At 37.0% G+C, this 24,156-nt stretch overlaps 1 protein-coding gene and 1 non-coding gene across 2 annotated transcripts in view; both read left to right on the forward strand.

Annotated features, from left to right (window-relative positions):
* LOC140162707 (ADAM 17-like protease) overlaps positions 1-9,517 on the forward strand; it is a 48,764-nt gene extending 39,247 nt beyond the window's left edge. The window contains 2 exon segments of the mRNA XM_072185981.1: positions 7,737-7,787; positions 9,282-9,517. Of these exon segments, the coding sequence (XP_072042082.1) occupies positions 7,737-7,787; positions 9,282-9,345 (115 nt within the window). The 3' untranslated portion in view covers positions 9,346-9,517.
* Positions 9,518-19,458: 9,941 nt separating this feature from the next.
* LOC140163346 (small nucleolar RNA U3) lies at positions 19,459-19,679 on the forward strand. The gene has a single exon (XR_011860421.1). It is a non-coding gene; the product is annotated as a small nucleolar RNA U3 (small nucleolar RNA).
* Positions 19,680-24,156: the final 4,477 nt, after the last annotated feature.

Below are 24,156 nucleotides of genomic sequence, written 5' to 3' on the forward strand. Positions count from 1 at the left end.
AAGGTAACAAGGCACCTGGCATATCTGTGGCGATTTACATCAGTGCCTTGGGTTGTTTCGCAGGCGGGGTTGGGTGCAAATGTTTGGGAAGTGCAAGATATATATTGGTTTTTTGTGCATTACTAGTATTGTAAAAGGTGTTGGCTGTAAAACAAGTAGTGAACTCTATAATATACTGTACACAACTTTGGAGATGTAGTCATCCCTGTGTGAGTGAAAGAAACAGTTCATGTGTACATTGCTTGTGTAGCTCTATTGTGTTGCGGATGACCAATACTATGGACTGTTTTATTGGAAATCCACACTCCCTCTGTGGAATATTTTGATCAAGTTTTCCACAGAGGGATTGTAGGCTTCAAGTAGATAACTTTGATTTGAAATACTGGGGAAATACTAACTCCAGTGGTGGAAGATATAGGTAAAATCATATACAGGGGGGGTATGGGTTTCAAAATAATTAACCCTAGATAATTCCATTTGATAAACATACTCCCTCTGTGAAAGACATTTCATAAGTCTACCACAGTGGTATGATTTCAAATGGAATAACCCATTGGAGTAGGATTTATTATAGCTGTATCTTGACATTTGCATAATGTACCTAATTAGCACTATTTGTAGTTAGGTCCTATAGGGCTATCTGTGGCACCGAAGGTTTCTACTATTATACCCAACAGATGAAATAAATTGAATTGCACATAAGAGGACCATTTGTATATAGTGCTATGGCTTTTACGCAAATTCAGGGTATGAGCCATCGGTATCTATCGGGCACCACAAGGACCAAACTAAATGTGATGCATTGAGGCTTAATGAATAGTTGTTGCCAACATAGATAGATGGATTGAGAATTTGAACTGCATGATTGAATTGATGCACTGCATTGCATGATGAACTAACTATGTATTGTTTAATTGATGTGATTTGTGAAAAAGGGTTTGACCATACATGTAGCACAACACACAAAATTCCAGGATTGTGTTTAAATTTGTGCTACATGTATCAATTTCTCAAACCTATATTCCTTCAAAGTGAATGTGTATGTTTGTTAATCTGATCACATTATTTGGTCTCAGGACTTTGTTAGGAACACCACATTGGACTATTACAGTTGCAATCCATACAATGTACACCACCTAGCCCCTGTGGAAGATGTGCCCTTAATCTTCCACAAAGGGAGTGTGAATTTCAAGTGGGCTCCCTGAATGGGTGACTCCATTTGAAATCTACACCCCCTGTCCTCAATTGAGGGTGTATGGATTTTAACTGGTATAGCCCAGTCTTCCAACGACCTTGGCAATGACCTCAGAAATATTGCAGTGGTGTACAGATGCGTATGTGTGTGCATGCACATGTCGTTTGCACTGTTGCTCTATTTGTTTAATTTCTGAAGAAAGATCAGCAATAAAAAGGTCAGAAGTGAAAGGTCGGTATATGAAGACAGGACTTAAGTAGTAAGTTTATCGTGCAAATTAATTTATATTTAATAACAAAATGTTCAAATTTGATACTGTTTTTTTGTGATATCAAATTTTATGTAAGTTTATAGTGCAAATTAATTTATGTTTGATAACTAGATTTTCAAATTTGATATTGGTTTTTGTGAAATACAGCTTTTCACTAATTTTTTAGAATTTATACCCTAATTTTGTTACTAATTGTGTATTATCAATTATGTATATTTAGTGCAATATGTATATAAAGTAAGATGTATATATTTATTATGACAAAACTGTAATCCGAATGTTTTTGTATCCATGACTTAATACTCAAAAGTAATATTTGTAGTAAAGATAGAAATTTATCATTGTCATAATGTTTTTGTTTGTAATCAGGGGATGCAACTTATACAAACTATATCAAAATGATTAGAACCAGGATTTGATATTTTCAAAAAATGTTAAAAATAAAAAGTCACTAATAATTGTAATTTTTGTGCTACATGTAATCGAAAAAGGCATAATGTCATATGTGAACTTATCTGATAATCTGAAGCCAATAGGTTGTTGCTTCTGGGAGCTATTTAGTATTGTCATTCAATGAAGATCAGCATATTTATACCATAGTTTTACTCACAACACAATAACACTACTCAAAGATATTTATTGCATAGGTGCTCTCAATAAATATGTCACTTCCTTTAAAAGTTGTTTGTAACTTTAGAATGGAATTTGTGATCTTCATGACCTAAAATTCCTGGAGAAGATAAAACATAATAAAATTTCAAATATTTTAAAAAATTAACCCCAAACTGACCCTAAAATTCTGCAAAATTGACAAGTCGTCGTTTCCTATCATTGTGATATAGTCTGTACTTAATTATTAACTTAGGAGGGTGTGGAATCTTATGAATGTGAAGCTTTAGTGCAACCAGCAGGGGCAAAGGGCCTGCCATATGGGCCCTGATGGGTGTCCAGGAGGTTGAGCCACAGAAGCTCTGATGAGCTGGGTATTTTGTCCATTTATGCAGCCTAATCTTAAAGAATTGACACATTCAAGATTCCATGTTGCTTCTAGAATTCAAACTCACTGGAGCAATTGAACTCAAAATATGGAAGAATAATCAGGTGCTGTATAAGTGGAAATTTTCGTGCTACATTTATTTTCATGTTCCAAGCTGCTACCGCGAAAATAGCAATGCGCGAATATATTCCTTATGTGTATAGGTCAATGTAAGGAAACTTAGAATCGCGAATTTAAAAACAAGGGAAACAGTTCAAAATCGGCAAAGCACAAAAAATTAATCCCGCGAAAATTTCCACTTTTACAGTATTTCACGTTCTTTGTCAAGACCAAAGGAAGATTCTATTAACATTTTGTATTTGGTGCTATTATTTTTTAATGATCAAATAATTAAATTGAGATAGTTGTATTAGATGTTATTATAAACAGTTTATGTTTGTACTTACTCTTGTAAAAAACTTCATTTATGTATTTAATATTATTATTTATGCAAAGCAAGTTGTATACTGTTCACAGAAAATAAATCATGAAGTAGATTTCATAGAGAAATGTTGAAATTGATTTGGATGTGTTTACATACCAGTAAGATGGGGAATTTCTCATCCAAAATATCACCTGAGGTGATATCAGGGTTACTTAACCATAACTCAGATATCATCTGAGGTGATGTTCTGTATGCACAAGTGCCCATCTGATGTATAAATCAGGCAATAATGCACACAAATATGGCTCAAGTGAGTGCAGAATGTGTGTGTATTGAATTTAGGTAAATTACTAATACTTTTGGGTTTATTCCTAAAATTTTGGGTGTATTCCTAATATATTTGGGTGTATTTCTTATATATTTTGGTGTTTTTCTTATACATTTGGGTGTATTCCAAATACATTTGGGAGTATTCATAGTACACTTGGGTGTATTCCTAATATATTTTGGTGTATACCTTATACATTTAAGAGTATTCCTAATACTTTTAGGTGTATTCCTAATACATTTGGGTGTATTCCTAACACATTTGTGACGTGTCATGTCAAAAGGAGACACTTTTGGGCAGGTTATAAATGTTGAGGTTTTTACATATCTTAAATATAGAGATATTTTGCTCCACAACACCGTTTTCCCCAATGAAATCGGACATTCCAAAGCAAAGATATTGAGTTCGTAAGTTATGGTATTATAAAATTGGAAATTGAGATATCGGCCTTTAAAAATATTATTGACAATGTTGAGAGTAGGAATTACCTTGAAATATGTCTCTAAAAATACAAGATGCCAGTTATATTCCGGTCTGAAACTATCAGAAAAATACTAACATCACAAATTTGCAACAAACCCAAATTTGGAAAAAATCACCCTCGGGCAGATTTTTGGCTATTTCTCCATTTACGATCCTGCCCAAAAGTGTCTCCTTTTGACATGACACGTCACATTTTTGTGTTTTCCTTGCTGGATGTGCCAAGAGCTTGCAAATGGCATTATAAACAATGTCCATAGTTAAGGGTGTAGGGTCAGTCTTCACTGAGGCGGATAAAAAGTTGAAGAATCAGTGGTATGAGTGGGTGGTTGAATGTGCATGCTTGATATAAGAACACATGAAAGGCTAACGTGCAGCTTGAGAGGAATGACAAGAGACAAAAGGGAGTTCCATTTACCAAGGTTGGCATCAAGGTTGTATAGGACCTGACAATTAGATTTCCAGACTCTGTTGAGACGACACTTTGCACACTCTCCATGTGAAGTTACTCATCACTGCTGGTGTCGTCTTGGCGCTACAGTCCAGTTTCATTTCGATGGCCAATTTTGATTCCGAGACTGATATTAGGAGTTTCATGCTGGATTCTGCTTCAGTGGTAAGCATGTATTCATAGGTAAAAGGATTTATTATTATCATTCTTATTGTAACATATCATAGAGCATAAAGAAATTAGGCTATTCTAGTTGAAATCCAAAACCCCCTGTGGAAGACATGACCCTAATCTCCCACACAAGGAGTGTAGCTTTCAAATGGAGTTACTGATTCAGGTAGCCTGTTTGAAATTCACACTCCCTGTGTGGAAGATCAAGGTCATGTCTTGCATAGGGGGTGTATGGATTTCAATTGTAATAGACCAATTAGAGTGATATGGCAGGAAAAGCATCCTTTGTCTTTGGCCCTTGAACATGTTTAAAACAAAAACTGCAAATAGGTTACATAGGAGGTTTTGCTTTAAACATGTTCAGGGGCCAAAGACTGTGTTTTCCTGCCCATGGACGAGATGATAATTAATTTACATTATTTTTCTGAACATTAATAACTTAGGCAAATTTAATTGATACACTATGTCATTAATAATTAATCTTACTAACTCACACATGCATGATGCATTATCTTAAAAACCATTGCTTGCATTGAGATGACTCATCAATATGCTCATCACTAAGCACCTAATACTGATACGCCCATCATGGTGAGTATGAAACTTCCTTATAAAATGATCAGTGCATGAATGTATTATAGCATGTGCATTGATTCTGAAACTTATAATTGTTGCATGTAGCTGTTATCCATGTTTATTATTTGTTTTGATACAATTAATTACTGTTAACCAGTGGAGGTAGCTAGGATTTATCCAGGGGTGCTAAGGGGGGCCATGGAAATAGTAGATGAGTCCTCTTCCTTTGTAATGAAGAATAGATATGAGGGATTAGTCACAGACGATCGATTTCGTTGTGATTCCTACTATTTCCATGGGGGGGACAATGCTACTTTCATGGGGGGCAGGGGGGGGTGATCTAACAAAATTGGCAAAAGGCCTACAAATCTAGACTATCAGTGGCTAGCATCCCAGGGGCTTCCCCTTCTTGAGGCTTTGGCACTGGTATTAACAGTATGCAGCCCTGCAGACTGCTTTTAAAAAGTGAATTCAACTGATGATGTGTCTGTGATGCTGCATGTAAATGCATGGACTATGGACTTACAGCATTATGCCTTGCTGGTTGGGTGAAACTTGTTTAGAGGGTAGGCTTGTGTAGTATGATATGTCATACATAATGGGCTATCCCAGTTGAAATTCCTAAACCCCGGGAAATTTAAGTTGTGTCTTTCATGGTACATGGATTTCAGCTGGAATATCCGATTTGTGTGTGCATTGTCATCACCAAGCACTACTACATACACTACAAAATGCCTATTGGGGCCACCTGCACAGATGCGCCATCGCTAAGGTACTTGGCTGGTAGGCCTACTGTGCAGTAGCAGCATTGGTACTTTGTGTACCATAGGTACTCTGTGTGTACAAGTCGGGTACCTTGGCGAAGGTGTATCTGTGCAGGTAGCCCTCCAGGGGAATAGGCCATACTGTGACCTTTGTGCACATTTGTGAATGTATGAACCCCTATCCATCTTTTTTTTTTTTTTTCTTAAACCTTCATTTTTGTTTTAAATAAGCTACCCTCCTCTACCCACTTATTTCTACAAATCATGCATAACATCATCCACAGTCACAGTCACCTTTCAAGCTGGTTCTTTAGTTGTCTTGGTGTAGATTAGAGTTTGACCTTGCCACTGCTCATTGTGCATGTACTGTTGCAGCCAGGATCCGTTCCGGATATGGGGTACAGCCAGTTCTGATACCTATCCTGTACCCCTACCTTTAGGTTTAAGTGTGGAAGTTGTCTACCCAAAGTTCCAGTAGAGAACTAGAACCACACTGCAAGATTCCTATTGTGGTCGCCTGCACAGGTACACCATGATCAAGGTACCTGACTGGTACCTACACAGTACCAATACTGCTTCTCATCAGCAGTGGTACTGCACTGGTATTTCACTGGTACTGCACAGTACCAGCCAAGCACCTTAATGATGTTGTACCTGTGCAGGCGGTCCCAATAGGAACTTTGTAGTGTAGCAGCTCTTATGTTCTTCAATTGAGATCAATTTAGTTCTTTACCCAGCTCAACCCCCCCCCCTCACAGATCCCAAATTTGAATCCTGGTTAGGCTCATATCAATAATAAGTTACCAACCAGTACATCTCCAGTTCACAGCTAGCCATGTACACAAATCATTAATTTGCAATGGCTTGCTCTAAAACCTCATTCAAAACAAATTATTTTGAGCCAAAAACATGTATACTAGCATTTTTTTTTATTAATCATTCTTCAACACTTGCTTTCTTTAACCATATTCGGACTCGCATTCACATCATATTTTCAACTCAGTGATCATATTTATTCTCATCAACAATCTAACAACTATATTCATTCGTTCTTTCATTCATTTTCTCATTAAATTTTTCAATAAAAGATTGGTAGGTGGTAAATAATTATAAATTAATTTATAAAAACGAAAACTTTATTTTACACATTTTGAAATATTATACATCTCCTATTCATCATACTTTATAGGAAAAAAAAAACAAAATCAACAGTTCAAACAAAAACGCAATTTTGGGAAACCATGACAACGGCAAGGCTTGAAAATAACTGCCATCCATAGGCGTAGATCCGGGGGGGATGGGGGGATTTATCCCCCCCCCCAATATTTTGCCAGGGGGGGATGATCCATACAATCATCCCCCCCCAATGTTGACGCCTGTATATGGGTTTCCAATCAAATAACCCCATATTTGGCCATTTCAACCTAAAAGTGCTAAATTTTTCGCGCTCCGCGCGAATTTATTCAACTTTTGTATAATATTTCACCAGTTTAGCTTTAATATTGCAAAATTTTTCGCGCGCTTCGCTCGCATTTGTACCATAACCTTATTTTGTCGCCAAAAGGTGCTGACTTCAAACATTTTTTTCTAACCCCATCCCCCCCAATGGCGAAAAGAAATCTACGCCACTGCTGCCATCACAAGGAAGAAATCTGGGTTAGGATTATGGGTAGGCGTCAGGGTTAGGAAAAGGGTTAGGGGTAACAGTTTTTGTATGTGGCGACCACTAGCCTACTAATATTCTTTTAAGTTGCTCCGGGACACGTAGTTTCATTCTGCAACCATAATGGGCCGCTGCAACCAAAACGGGCCGCAATTATATACACCTAACCTGTATTTTTTTTTGCTGGCTACGCTCACAAATTGTGATATTTTGGGACTTTTTGTATACTTTTTATACTTTTGCGTACGAGCCTGGGTTTAGGGTTAGGGTTAGCCTATTACGGCCCATTGCAATAAATAAATATGCCTCCTGGACACCCATTTTGTTCCGTAGGAGTGAAAAACAAATGAAAGCAATTAATAAACCAACCATTTTGAAGTGTGTAATTATGTTATTTCCTTTTTTGCCGTTTACAGCAGTATGATAAATAGCGGCAGTTTCGATGGTGATGGACCTGACACAGAGCAGTAAGTCAAAATGTGCGCAGCTTCTTTCTTGCTTTTCTTTATTTGATTTTTATTATTTGTCGTCTTAATTTTATTTGCTGGCTGAATGTTATTTTTGTTTCGAGGTTTTGAAGTAATCGTGCTAACCTAATTTTAAGAAAAAATACGGCATATTTTCTTATTGTATTATGTTCTGTTTGTGTAAACCTACCACATTGAGCATTCTTTCTGGCATTTCCACCAAACACAAAACCATTGGAAAAATATTTTAAATGTCGGGGTTATATATAAAATGTTTTAATAATGTTCAAAATTATATTTGAAAACTTGCTGCAAAACATTGCAACATAATGTTACTTAAAAGTGTTGACAAATATTTTCCAAAAATGTTCGCCAAAACAATTTTACAATTATATTTTTGGGAGGGTATATAGTAAAATAATTTTTCTAAATACTGTTGCAGTGTATTTTTATAAATCGTTTCAAACTAGTTTCATGATCTTTATATAACCCAGCATTTAAATGTTATTAAAACGTTTTTTGACTAAAACCGAAACAAGTTAATGTTTTAAAATGTTTTTGTATTTCTGTGGGACAGAAATTCTCTCATCTCTCCGCTCCCCTACCCTGTCCCTTACCCTGTCCATAAACGTCGCTACTCCCCCTTCTCTCTTATTTCTGCTAGATTAAATTGGCGTAGCATGGGTCATCATATGGGGGAGGGGCACCAACCATGATTAGGGGCACCGTTTTTTGGTCATTTTTTCCAGTTGGATTTTGCAATCGCCCCTATGACGCTACGCCACTGTTTCCAAGTTTATGACCCCCAGAATACTGGATTTCCTAGTCAATCAGAGTGTGCTGAGAGTCATAAAATTACTTAGAAATTTGATCCAGCAGAAATGAGTGTCTCCTCAAATCTACATTACGCTACCCTCATCTCTTTATCTCCTCTCCTCTCTCTCCTCTCCTCTCTCTCTCTCTCTCTTCTCTTCTCTTCTCTTCTCTTCTCTTCTCTTCTCTTCTCTTCTCTTCTCTTCTCTTCTCTCTTCTCTCTTCTCTCTTCTCTCTTCTCTCTTCTCTCTCTTCTCTCTTCTCTCTTCTCTCTTCTCTCTTCTCTCTTCTCTCTTCTCTCTTCTCTCTTCTCTCTTCTCTCTTCTCTCTTCTCTCTTCTCTCTTCTCTCTTCTCTCTTCTCTCTTCTCTCTTCTCTCTTCTCTCTTCTCTCTTCTCTCTTCTCTCTTCTCTCTTCTCTCTTCTCTCTTCTCTCTTCTCTCTTCTCTCTTCTCTCTCTCTTCTCTTCTCTTCTCCCTTCCACTCTCCTCCCTTCCCTCCCCCTCCCCTCTCCTCTCCTCTCCTCTCCAAGTACATCTCCTCTTTAAGAACCCCTCCTCTCCTCTCCTCTGTCCTCCTCTCCTTTCCTCTGTCCTCCTCTCCTCTCCTCTCTACGTACCTCTTTGTCTGACTGATCTCTAGTCGTCAAAAGTTATGAAGTTGTCTTTTCCCTCTATTTTCAGCTTACTACAATGGTTCGCAACTCAAACAGAAGAAGGGTCAGGAGAAGCAGAGGAAGCATTATGATCTGATATTGATTCTGTTAGGCTAAAAACGAGTTTGTTTCCTGTCGGCCCTGCGAATTTAGTTTTGGAGAGCCGTTTTACCGCATACGGGGTTTTTTTATCTGACCTCTGCACTGATTCGACAATAAAATTTGTAATTTCAGGCATAATTTATCATGAATCCTGACTAATAATAAATATAAAAAATAAGCAAAATTATAAACCGCATTTCGTATGTTGGGTTACACACCACCTGCAGGAAACAAACTTGCTTTATTTGGGCTAAAGTTATTGTCGTTGGTTAAAACGACAAAACCCTTGGTCCAAGCGTGAAGGCTTTATGCTTGGACCAAAGGTTTTGTCGTTTTTGGCCAGCGATATGTTATTGACATGACCGATGATGAAAATACAGACCACAAAATAATTCAGGTACCAGTTATTTTCACCCCTGTATATCCGAAACAAAGACAGATATGTCATAATTAGAATCAGCAGGCAATAGCTGCATCTTTTAACTCGGATTTAAGACCTCGTTCGTTGAAATCGGTCAAGAAATAAAGAAAGAAAGAAAGAAAGAAAGAAAGAAAGAAATTGAAATAAATACATAAATAATTTAAAAAATGTATCCACTCTCTGGGCCTATTTGTATTTGGGGCAATGGTTTAAGTCAGAGAATACACTCGAAAGTATTGATTCGTAGATCCCAATCCACTCGCTATCGCTCGTGGATTCGGATCTACGAATCAATACTTTCGAGTGTATTCTCCTTAACATAATTCACCAGAATCTGTACGTCTGTTTGTCTGTCCGCCTCTTTTCTCGGAGACCGGGGGTCGCGCGTTCCTCAAACTTGGTGGGTGGGTGCAGCTTGGTATGAGGAAGAACGAGTTTATATTTTTAAAGGTCAAAGGTCAAGGCCGGGGTCAAGTCCAATTAAAGTCTAATTTCAAATTGCCCCTATGGAGCTCAAACTTGGTGGGTGTGTTGACCTTGGACTAACAAACAAAAGTTTCCACGGTGACCTTTTCGTCAGACCTACGGTTAAGAGGTCATAGGTCAAAAAAGGTAGAAATTTCAAATTGCCCCTATGGAGCTCAAACTTGGTGGGTGGGTGGATCTTGGACTAACAAACAAAAGTTTCCACGGTGACCTTTTGTCAAACCTACGGTTAAGAGGTCATAGGTCAAAAAAGGTAGAAATTTCAAATTGTCTCTATGGAGCTCAAATTTGGTGGGTGTGTTGACCTTGGACTAACAAACAAAAGTTTCCACAGTGACCTTTTCGTCAGACCTACGGTTAAGAGGTCATAGGTCAAAAAAAGGTAGACATTTCAAATTGCCCCTATGGAGCTCAAACTTGGTGGGTGGGTGGATCTTGGACTAACAAACAAAAGTTTCCACGGTGACCTTTTCGTCAGACCTACGGTTAAGAGGTCATAGGTCAAAAAAGGTAGAAATTTCAAATTGTCTCTATGGAGCTCAAATTTGGTGGGTGTGTTGACCTTGGACTAACAAACAAAAGTTTCCACAGTGACCTTTTCGTCAGACCTACGGTTAAGAGGTCATAGGTCAAAAAAAGGTAGACATTTCAAATTGCCCTATGGAGCTCAAACTTGGTGGGTGGGTGGATCTTGGACTAACAAACAAAAGTTTCCACGGTGACCTTTTCGTCAGACCTACGGTTAAGAGGTCATAGGTCAAAAAAGGTAGAAATTTCAAATTGCCTCTATGGAGCTCAAACTTGGTGGGTGAGTGGACCTTGGACTAACAAACAAAAGTTTTCACGGTGACCATTTTGTCAGACCTAGCCAAAGGACACACCCTGATTCTGAGATCTGCGAAAGCCAATAATTATGATAGCCGAAAACCGCGAGATACAGGTAACCGCCTAGTTTATATAATGACAGTATATAAATTAGACGTAAACAATTTTGTTTTTTTTTACACTTGCGCTGGGATAACTGAATGGGACTTTATCAACTTTTGATTCCTTTCCATCCTTGGTTTTAGGTCACCGTTTTTAAATTCTCAACTGATTTCAACAAACGAAGTCTTAGTTAAATCAGTACATGTATTGGCTGTTGGTTTTAATTTTAGCATTATTTTGTTCAGGATACAGTGGTGAGCATAGCATTTCTTTTGCGATCTGTATTTTGAAGCGGAATTAAATCTCTTGACTTATTATTGTATATGTGTAATCTAGAAATGAATACAATGTAGGGTTTGTGTTTTGTTTTTGAGGGGGTGGGGTCGCGAATGTTTTTTTCAATTATTTTCCGACTTTTTGATGATTTTGCTGGAAAATATATATAAAAAACATGAGAAAAATTTAAAACACAAGAAAAACGTGATTTTCTGCACGCTCTTTGAATCCGAGACATTTTTTGTCCTAATATTTTTAATAATATTAGATTCAGTGGACCAATTTAAAAATGTTATGCAATATTTTGTACCTTCTATCATAATGATTGTAAGTGTGGTCTTTGTCCAAATGCTTTTGGGGGTCCAAGTATTTTTTTACATGTTCAGTGGTGAGTGGTGTATCGGGGTCTAGGAGGCAAACTTAAAAACAAATTGAATACCTGAGTGGAAGAAGGGCCCAACTCCATCAAAACTGTTTTTGAGATATTAAGAAAAAACTTTGGAAAAGTTTTATAGACAGAATGTTTTCATCTTCAGGGGACCTTTTATACATGAACATACAATATTACATACATGGCCTTTCTTCCATGAAAACCATGATTAAGTGTACATGGAAGACTATTTAGAGAGTGGATTTTGGCTCATCTTTCACACACAAGGAAGAACAGTCTGCTGGCAATAAAATGCTGGGTCTAACTCATTTTTGCCAAAAAATGGAGTTGGGCCCTTCTTCCACTCATGTATTCAATTCTCAGTGCCTTGTCGCAGTAACGCATGGCCAAAATGATGCCCACTGACTCAGTGGGCTTCATTTTGGCCATGCATTACTGCGACAATATTTCAATTAACACTATTTTGGCCCAAAGTGAAGTTGATATTTTGTGTTTGCCGGGCTAAATTGCAGTTTTACACTATTTGGCCCATAAAAAGGTATAGATTTTTGTGTTTATATCGGGCCTTTTTTCAATTTTTACATCACTTTAGCACAACGAATAACGTACACTATTGAAAGTATAGGACTTATTCAACATCGAATTAAAGAAAAAATTAAAAGGAAGTCTGAATCTATTACGAATTATTTTTTTCCTTTCTTGACAAAAAAATTATTCCCGGGGAGTATTTGTTGTCGAAAGCACGTAGGGTAGACTGGTTTATAGTAATTTATTGTTAGTATCTGATTCTCGTATAAAAAAATAATAGCTTATTAGTAGTGCAATATGAGCAAAAATCCCTAATTCTATACAGATTTATATAGATTTCATGAATAAAACGAGTTATGAAAATGAATTGATGTTTCCCCGTGTAATTTTGTAGGCAACATCTATAGACGAATCCAATTTCACGCATTCCTACACCTCAATGGCAGCTATATTTGGGTCCCCGTCGGCTCCATCTCACCTAAAATGTGAAATGATGCGGCCTTGGAGGGTATTTTAAACTGCATTCTATCACCCGTGTTACACGTAGACAAAAGAATGATGACAGTTTACAACACAAAAGAATCTAACATCGAATTTTAAGCGGCTTTAATCCACCCAATTGGGCAGTCACAACACCAGTTTGGTGCTGCGGGGACCCACTCATGGCCGACCAAATCCTGACCATGACTAGGCTGGTTTGATTCGTCTGTAGGGGGTTAATGTACTGGGATATACAGGGTGTCTCTGAAAGGACTGTATCGTCAGAAACTGATTTTTTTTTATTTTAACGCATAAACAACTTAACGTAACTAAATAACTGATGTGGTTGGAGAATATATCAGCTATCACATACTTTTTGAAATTTGACAATTGACCGCTTCGTATTTAACTAAAAGATTTTAACGAAATACTTCATTTTCAGCCCGTTCCACGGATCTCCTCTATCAATGACAATAGACGCCAAATGCGCTGATAATGTGCAGTGATTAGCACTCCGAATACAGTTCAGCGGTGATTATTTGAATCCGTGGAAAGGTTCGAAAATGAGGGATTTTCGTTAAATTCTTATATTTCACGAACGGTATGGTGGTCATTGTCAAAATTCAAAATGTATAACCAGTGGCGTAACCAGGGGGCAAGCCCCCGGATACAAAAAAAAAACTGGGAAGAAGAGGGAAAAGGGGGGAAGGGGAGAAAAGAGGGAAAAAAAAGGGGAAGGAGAAGAAAAAAAAGGGGAAAAAAGAGGGAAGAAGAGAAAGGGGAAAGAAGAAAAGAAAAAAGGGAAGGGAGAAGAGAAAAGGGAAGGAGAAGAGAAAAGGGAAAGAAAGAGGGAAGACGATCTATACTACTTTCATTGTGAAATTGTGTACTCTGAACACTGGATTTTTAGCTTCTAACTGAATATGCCAAAAACCATGAGCTTAATTAACTTTCCGACGATACAGTTCTTTCAGGGATACCTTGTATCGCAAATTAGTCCAAGGTGCTGTCAATCACAAAAGATATTGCAAATTTATGGTAAATCGTTCAAGCTTCTGCTAAATTCTGCCAGATTACATCGAATTTTGCTTAATCCCAGAAGATTGAGGTAAATTGCAGAGAATCATGCATGCCGAATTCAGCTAATTTAGCCGATTTGGCTAAATTGTGGTAAATCACAAAAAAGCGTTATCTAAGTGTTTATTTGTTGAACTATTTCGATTTACAGTCAGAAATCACGCCCACGTGTTGAGTGATGAATAATTGAATATGTAATGTCGCTTTGAACTTTCTGATCGGGGACTGGTGTATTAGAAAGAAAAAATTCGCCGCTACGTGATGAAGTAAAAATTTAGAGAACTAAATGTAAAACGTTACTTCTAGAGTAGAAAGATGCAATGACTAGGGATGAGATTCTAAATGCTATCTTCAGTAGATAGGCCCAACAGAGAAAAAATTCAAGGCACGGCTACTCTGCGCGATAAAAAAAAAATCGGCATTCGGCCTAACATGCCTAATGCCACGCTATTAAAAAAAGAGGGGGGGAGGCCTCGAGGAGGAGGTAAATATAGATTTAAAAAATTAATTTTAAATCTGTAGGCCTAAGATTTAATTTTAAATTTAATACCTGATTGGTCCCTGATCACAATCCTTTATGATTTATTTTAAACCCTTGAAATTTAGAGATACTTTTTTTCTGATAATCGCTTTAAATTTAGAGAAAATGATGCAAAACGTTACTTCCAGAGTAGAAAGATGTAATGAATCAGGGTGAGATTCTAAATGCTATCTTCAGTACACTCTCAGAACATTGGATAAAAAATGAGTGGGCAGAAAACAGTTGGTTAAAAAATGCCCAACACTGGTTAAGATTCTTGAAGTTGGGCAAAATACAGTTTAATACATGGTTGGTCAAACCTGTCAATATAGTATTTACACAATGTTGGTTAAAAGTTAACCAACCTTGGTAAAAACATCCTTTTCCCGCCAATAAAGTTGGGCAAAGTATGGTTTTGCCCAACCATAGTCACACGGTGTTCCTTTGCGAACTGCGATTGGTCATTGTGTTGGGCAAAAATGCATTTCAGAAAACAAGATGGCCGATATGAGTGGCTTGCTGCAAAGCTGTGGATCGGGGTCTTCAAGATCTGTTGGAGACATTTGAAGGTAGAAATTATATTATAAAGTATATCATTTCATCGGGTATAACACTTAGTTTAAGTGTGTGCGAGGCCGAGACTGTGAGCAAGACTTACGATGCTTTATCGACGACAACTAACACCACAACCGGTAATGAAATGAACTTCCCATTCATAGTGTTTAACCAACTATTGGTTATACTTGCCCATTTTGCCCAACATGCTTTGCCCAACTGGTTGGTTACCGTAATGTTAACCAGTAGTTGGTCAATGTTTTTAACCAACCTGTGGTTATATTGTTAACCAACCCAGGTTGGTTAACAATATAACCAACTGTTGGGCTGTTCACCTGTAAATACATGGTTGGTTAAAATTTTAACCAAGTTGGTTAAAATTTTTAACCAATGTTCTGAGAGTGTAGATAGGCCTATAGCGAAACAAAATCCTAAAACGCGCACGGCTACTCTGCGTGATTAAAAAAATCGCCATTTGGCGCGCTACGGTATTTAAAAAAAGGGAGGAAAAAGAGGTAAAAATAGAGAAACAGGCAGATGCGGAAAGTGATGAATATGTAATGTCGCTTTAAACTTTCTGATCAGGACTGGTGTATTAGAAAGAAAAAATTCACCGCTACATGGTGAAGTCAAAATTTAGAGAACTAAATGTAAAACGTTAGGCCTACTTCTAGAGTAGAAAGATGCAATGACTAGGGATGAGATTCTAAATGCTATCTTCAGTAGATAGGCCCAACAGAGAAAAAATTCAACTCACGGCTACTATGCGCGATTAAAAAAATCGGCATTCGGCCTAATGCCACGCTATTAAAAAAATAAGGGGGGAGAGGTAAAAATAGATTTTAAAAAATAATTTTAAATCTGTAGGCCTAAGATTAAATTTTAAATCTAATACTTGATTGGTCCCTGATCATAATCCTTTAGGATTTATTTTAAACCCTTTAAATTTAGAGTGTACATTTTTTCTTATAATCGCTTTAAATTTAGAGAACATGATGTAAAACGTTACTTCCAGAGTAGAAAGATGCAATGAATCAGGGTGAGATTCTAAATGCTATCTTCAGTAGATAGGCCTATTATAGCGAAACAAAATCCTAAAACGCGCACGGCCACTCTGCGTGATTTTAAAAAAAAATCGTAATTTGGCGCGCTACGGTATTAAAAAAAATGGGAAATTAGATTTAAAAATATAATTTTAAATCTGTAGGCCTAAGATTTAATTTTAAATCTAATACTTGATTGGTCCCTGATCACAATCCTTCAGGATTTATTTTAAACCCTTGAAATTTAGAGTGTACATTTTTTCTTCTTATATTCGCTTTAAATTTAGAGAAAATTATGTAAAACGTTACTTCCAGAGTAGAAAGATGCAATGAATCAGGGTGAGATTCTAAATGCTATCTTCAGTAGATAGGCCTATTATAGCGAAACAAAATCCTAAAACGCGCACGGCTACTCTGCGTGATTTAAACAAAATCGCCATTTGGCTCGCTACGGTATTTTAAAAAAAGAGGAAAAAGAGGTAAAAATAGAGAAACAGGCAGATGCGGAAAGTGATGAATATGTAATGTCGCTTTAAACTTTCTGATCGGGACTGGTGTATTAGAAAGAAAAAATTCACCGCTACATGGTGAAGTAAAAATTTAGAGAACTGAATGTAAAACGTTACTTCTAGAGTAGAAAGATGCAATGACTAGGGATGAGATTCTAAATGCTATCTTCAGTAGATAGGCCCAACAGAGAAAAAATTCAACGCACGGCTATTCAACGCACGGCCTAATGCCACGCTATTAAAAAAATAAGGGGGGGGGGGGGAGAGAGGTAAAAATAGATTAAAAAAAATAATTTTAAATCTAATTCTTGATTGGTCCCTGATCACAATCCTTTAGGATTTATTTTAAACCCTTGAAATTTAGAGTGTACATTTTATTTGATAATCGCTTTAAATTTAGAGAAAATTATGTAAAACGTTACTTCCAGAGTAGAAAGATGCAATGAATCAGTAGATAGGCTTTCTTCAGTAGATAGGCCTATTATAGCGAAACAAAATCCTGAAACGTGCACGGCTACTCTGCGTGATTTTTAAAAAAATCGCCATTTAGCGCGCTACGGTATTAAAAAAAAATGAGGAAAAAGAGGTAAAAATAGAGAAACAGACAGATGCGGAAAGTGATGAATATGTAATGTCGCTTTAAACTTTCTGATCGGGACTGGTGTATTAGAAAGAAAAAATTCACCGCTACATGGTGAAGTAAAAATTTAGAGAACTAAATGTAAAACGTTACTTCTAGAGTAGAAAGATGCAATGACTAGGGATGAGATTCTAAATGCTATCTTCAGTAGATAGGCACAACAGAGAAAAAATTCAACGCACGGCTACTCTGCGCGATTTAAAAAAATCGGCATTCGGCCTAATGCCACGCTATTAAAAAATAAGGCGGGGGGAAGAGGTAAAAATAGATTTAAAAAAATAATTTTAAATCTGTAGGCCTAAGATTTAATTTTAAATCTAATACTTGATTGGTCCCTGATCACAATCCTTCAGGATTTATTTTAAACCCTTGAAATTTAGAGTGTACATTTTTTCTTATAATCGCTTTAAATTTAGAGAAAATTATGTAAAACGTTACTTCCAGAGTAGAAAGATGCAATAAATCAGGGTGAGATTCTAAATGCTATCTTCAGTAGATAGGCCTATAGCGAAACAAAATCCTAAAACGCGCACGGCTACTCTGCGTGAGTTTAAAAAAATCGCCATTTGGCGCGCTACGGTATTAAAAAAAAGGAGGAAAAAGAGGTAAAAATAGAGAAACAGGCAGATGCGGAAAGTGATGAATATGTAATGTCGCTTTAAACTTTCTGATCGGGACTGGTGTATTAGAAAGAAAAAATTCACCGCTACATGATGAAGTTAAAATTTAGAGAACTAAATGTAAAACGTTACTTCTAGAGTAGAAAGATGCAATGACTAGGGATAAAATTCTAAATGCTATTTTAGGCCTACTATAGATTCATTGCAATGAGCAATGGGCCAAGTATCTTCAAATTGCAAATCTTGTGCAAACGGTCCCTGATCACAATCCTTTAGGATTTATTTTAAACCCTTGAAATTTAGAGTGTACATTATATTTGATAATCGCTTTAAATTTAGAGAAAATTATGTAAAACGTTACTTCCAGAGTAGAAAGATGCAATGAATCAGGGTGAGATTCTAAATGCTATCTTCAGTAGATAGGCCTATTATAGCGAAACAAAATCCTAAAACGCGCACGGCTACTCTGCGTGAGTTTAAAAAAATCGCCATTTGGCGCGCTACGATATTTAAAAAAATGAGGAAAAAGAGGTAAAAATAGAGAAACAGACAGATGCGGAAAGTGATGAATATGTAATGTCGCTTTAAACTTTCTGATCGGGACTGGTGTATTAGAAAGAAAAAATTCGCCGCTACATGATGAAGTAAAATTTAGAGAACTAAATGTAAAACGTTACTTCTACACTGTAAAAAGGGTGTCTTGCAAATAAACACGTCTTAAATTTGACGTGTCTTTATCTGGTATCTTTTCCCAAGACACGTCAAACCACATAGCGTCTTCTCCCTAGACATGTCTTAATTACACATATATTATTCTGTGTCATGACTCATCATAGCAAACATGTCTTGACAGAAGACACAACACACATGTTCATTTGGAGACGCGTCTTGGACCAAGTTGCCAGTCCTACTTGATGCCTGAGATCAAGACACTAAATAAGACATGTCTATCTTTAGACATGTTGTAGAACACGTCTTAAAACCAGTGTGTCTTGAATGGAGACATATCACACGCGACCAATTGGAGACGCGTCTTGGAAGAAGTTACCAGTCCAACTTGACGCATGGATTAATGTTGTAGAACACGTCTTAAAACCAGTGTGTCTTGAATGGAGACATATCACACGCGACCAATTGGAGACGCGTCTTGGAAGAAGTTACCAGTCTAACTTGACGCATGGATTGATGTTGTAGAACACGTCTTAAAACCAGTGTGTCTTGAATGGAGACATATCACACGCGACCAATTGGAGACGCGTCTTGGAAGAAGTTACCAGTCCAACTTGACGCATGGATTAATGTTGTAGAACACGTCTTAAAACCAGTGTGTCTTGAATGGAGACATATCACACGCAACCAATTGGAGACGCGTCTTGGAATAAGTTACCAGTCCAACAATATAGGTTATCACACCAATTTCGGTAACAAATTTGGTAACAATTGGGTAACAAATAATTATTGTGAAGAGTACTAGTGTTTGGAGGACCTCCTCTAAATCCTAAATATTATACTAAGTTGAAATAATAGGAAACAAAACCATGGATGATAAAACGCAGGGCAAACGCTATTTAACACCACGGATTATATATTTTTAAGGAAATACACAAGAATTTTCGGCACTTTCTTTTTTAAGACCATACTTTTAAAGATAACTTTTGAAGTACGTGTCACCATGCTATCAAATACACTTGATGGCTATTCAACACCACGGTGATGAGTCATAGTGTTCATCTCTTAGCGCGAAGCGGGCAAGAGATGATACATAAGCTACGACATGTCTTTTTGCAAAAAGACATGTCTTTGGCAAAGACATGTCTTTGCCAAAGACATGTCTTTGCCAAAGACATAGTGTACCCAAGACATGTCTCTGTAATTACATGTCTCAAAACTGGCTTCACAAGACCTGTTTTGGATACAAACGTGTCTTATACAAGTGGTGTCTTGAATGAAGACATGATTTACCCAAGACATGTCTCTGTAATTACATGTCTCAAAACCGGCTTCATAAGACCTGTCTTGAATATAAACGCGTCTCAAAACCGGCTTCATGAGACCTGTCTTGAATATAAACGCGTCTCAAAACCGGCTTCATGAGACCTGTCTTGTTTTGTGTCTTCTGCCAAGACACCATTTTTACAGTGTAGAGTAGAAAGATGCAATGACTAGGGATGAGATTCTAAATGCTATCTTAGGCCTACTATAGATTCATTGCAATGAGCAATGGGCCAAGTCTCTTCAAATTGCAAATCTTGTGCAAACGGTTACTATTTTCGCCTGATTTGTCATACGGTTGTAAATTCAATGGACAATGACTTTGCTAAAGAGCGCTTACAAATTGATATGTTTCGTCGGTATGAGAAATCAACAATGGGATGTTCCAGTTGAAGGCTATACACCCCCAATACGGAAGACATAACCTTAACCTTGCAAACAGGGACTGTGGTTTTCGAATGGGGTTGCCTGAATGCATGATTCCATTTGAAACCCACAGGTGGGAGATTAAGGTCGTGTCTTCCAGGGGGTGTATGAACTTAAACTGGGATAGCCCAGTGATTATTTTAGGCCAACCTTTTCTCCTCTAGCGGGGGAAGTTCGACAAGCATCTGTAGCGGAATTCCCAGCCGCTGCGACCACTGTGACTCCCATGACTTTTTCTACAGCTCGGTCAAGGGAAAGAACGATTTCACCGTCATCGGTGCCAAGAGATATCGAAGCTATTGCGGGTAGTTCACCATGCTGCCTAATCCATTCAAAAGCTGTTTAATGTAATATTTATCAGGGAATAATTGGCAAACTGAATAGAAAAAGAACATTTTGAGGGAGAAAAATGAAGGAGAGTAGAGAGAGGGCAGAGGGATGGATTGAGGGTGAGAGGGAAAGAAAGGATGTATTGAGGGTGCAAGGGTAACATCTCTATAACCATCTCCAGAACCATCTATTTCACCTTATGACAATCAGTCTGCGAATAAGTGCAGCCCTTAGGCGATACGACGATAAAAAAAAAGAAACACTGTTCTACGGGCGGACGGACCTTTCAAGAAGAGTCGGTCGGTCTGTAAATAATTTGCAATTTGAGAAAATACAAAAAAAAAAATTGTTCCTGAAATTTCCGAAATTTGGGTCGGCATTCATTTACAGGAAAAATTTTCCCCCAATTTCTTCAAAGTCTGGGTCGGTCGGGCCCGGCCGTAGAAGAGGGTTTTCTTTTTTCGTCGCCTTAACGTCGAGGATTAAATTCGACGTTTTTTGTGACGAGCATGCGTACCAAATGATATCCCAAGTGAACCCCCGTACCTGTGAAAAATAGCTGATGAGTGTGAATATGATGAGCATCAGGAAAAAGATGATTTGAAATTAAATTACGGACATCGACAGGTATCAGAATAATTACGAGGCCTGAGCCCCGGGGGGGGGGGGGGGTCACTCACTACCTGACTTGCTACGCACCCGTGTCCAAGAAAAACGTCTAAAAGGGTATGTTTATCATCACACAGCGTCGGCGACGTCTTTTTGAAAAAGAGGTACTTTTTTCAGAAGGCATCGCCATTTAGGGTCCTTTTCAGCCAAATCCTTAGACGTTTATGATTAGTAATATTATTGTTTGAGTGAGTTTGCACTAATTTGATAAAAATCACCACTTTTTAATTGATTCTTGTTACTTTTGTGCATGTTTTCTTCAGTATCTATATGTCTGCAACATCAAAAAGACACCTTGGGTATCAAATTAGCTCATTTCCCTGTTTGTATCAACATATAGGGAGTATTCAAATTCTAAACATTTAACATGTTTATTTCAAATTATTCAGAAATAAATACATTTACTTTCTAATCATTTGTTGTGTTTCCTTTCTTTTAAAAGTAAGCGTTCAGGACCTATATCTTTCTCTATTTAGACTTGTTTTAATAGCACAGCATTAGGCCGAATGCCCTCTGTTAACGCGTGCATGCAGAATGCGTGTTAGGAAATATTCTTTGGGTATATTTTGATTTTTGTATGCTTTTTTCGCTATCTACTGAAGATAGCATTAAGCGTCTGGTTCCAATTCATCACCTCTTTCTATACTGTATAAGCCACGTTGTAAATTAAGATAACAATAATAAATGAGCATTACGTAACGGCATTTTTTTTTTACTTTTTTAATATATAGTTCAGCATAAGGCCGGATGCCCTTTTTTAACGCGTGCAGAATGCATCTCATCCCGATTCATCACCTTTTTTACTGTATAGTCACGTCTCAAATTTTTTGCTCTAAATTTTTATTTCATTACGTAGCGGCTAATTATTTCTTTCTTGTACATAAATCCCGTTCAGAAATTTTATCTTTATGTTATAGCCCCATCACGTTCCGGACATACATCTTCCTCTATTTTAGACTTTTTTTTAAATATAGTTCAGCATTAGACCGAGTGTCCTTTTTTAACACGCGCAGAATGCCTGTTAAGAAAGTCTTTGGGTATATTTTGAATTTTTCATGGTTTTATTTTCGTTATCTATTGAAGATATAGCATTAAGCGCCTGATTCCAATTCATCACCTCTTTCTACTGTATAGGCCACGTTTTACATTTTTTGCTCCAAATTTTTATTTCATCACGTAGCGGCTACGTTTGTTCTTTCTATAGTCCCGTTCAGAAATTTTATCTTTATATTCTAGCCACATCACGTTCCGGACCTACATCTTCCTCTATTTTAAGGTTGGTCTGAACCCTGGAATTATGGAAATTTTCGGGCCTCATAACTGCTAAATTGTTGTTGTAAAGTATATAAAAGTATACATACTTATATGACAAAGACTTGATAAGTTCATCTGTGAGGTCAAATTTGGGCCAAAATGCTCATTTTTGGCCCAAAATTTCAAAAAATTGGGGTTTTTTTGGCACACTTCTTTTTCGTTAACCGTGACAAAAAAATTCTTGGGCCAAATTTTATTAATTTTTAAAACTAGATTAAAATATCTAGGAGCCGCTTTTTTTTTTTTTTTTTTAAATTTCGACCAACTTTGAGAAATTTGCACCAAAAATGGTAAAAAAAATTCTGAATTTTCAACAAAATCATAAAAAAGCCAGATTTTCGCCCAAATTTCAAATATTTTTGGTGAAGTTGGTCAAAATCCCAAAAAATAAAAAGACTCCTAAATCAGACCAAGACTTTCTTCTCGTATAGTTCAGCATTAGACTGAATGCCGTTTTTAACGCGCGCAGAATGTTAGGAAAGTCTTTGGGTATATTTTGAATTTTTTCATGTTTTTTTTTTCGCTATCTACTGAAGATAGCATTAAGCGCCTGATTCCAATTCATCATCTCTTTCTACTATATAGGCTATTTTTTACATTTTTCACTCTTATATTTTCTATTTCATCATGTTGCGGTTAATTTGTCCTTTCATGTACATCATGTACGTAAGTCCCGTTCGGAATTTTTATCTTCATATAGCCTCATCACGTTCCGGACCTACGTCTTTCTCTATTTTAAGTCTTTGGGTATATTTTGTTTGTTTTTTCATGCTTTTTTTCGCTATCTACTGAAGACAGCATTAAGTGTCTCATCCCGATTCATCACCTCTTTGTACTGTATAAGCCATTTTTTGCTCTATATTTTTATTTCATCATGTAGCTTTCTTGTACAGAAGTCCTGTTCAGAAATTTTTATTTTTGTATTATAGCCTCATCACGTTCCGGACCTGCATCTTTCTCCATTTTAGACCTTTTTTAAATATCTCAGCATTAGCTGCGCAGAATGCGTGTTAGGAAAGTCTTTAAATAATTGGATTTTTTATCATGCTTCTTTCGCTATCTACTGAAGATAGCATTAAGCGTCTTACGGAATTAATTCGTGTTAAGGAAAGTCTTAAATAATTGGATTTTTTATCATGCTTTTTTCGCTATCTACTGAAGATAGCATTAAGCGTCTGATCCCGATTCATCACCTTTTTTTTTTTATTTCATAGCGACTAATCTTTTCTTTCTTGTACATAAGTTCAGTTCAGAAATTGTATCTTGTTATATAGCTTCATCACTTGTCGGACCTACATCTTATCTTATAACTTTTTTAATAGCTCAGCATTAGGCCGAATTACTTTTTTTTTATCGCGCGCAGAATGCATGTATATGTTAGGAAAGTCTTTGGGTATATTTTGATTTTTTCATGCTTTTTTCGCTATGTACTGAAGATAGCATTAAGCATCTCCGATTCATCACCTCTTTCTACTCTATAGGCCATGTTTTCTTGAGAAAAGTGTGGAGGGTGAGGCTGTGGATCACGAAATGCCCTTTATATTTGTCCAAATATTGGCTGAGGAGCTACAATTTGGTTTTTTTTTACTCAATTAGA

The sequence above is a fragment of the Amphiura filiformis genome, chromosome 10 (assembly GCF_039555335.1).
Source record: "Amphiura filiformis chromosome 10, Afil_fr2py, whole genome shotgun sequence".
In the NCBI taxonomy this organism is placed as follows: domain Eukaryota; kingdom Metazoa; phylum Echinodermata; class Ophiuroidea; order Amphilepidida; family Amphiuridae; genus Amphiura; species Amphiura filiformis.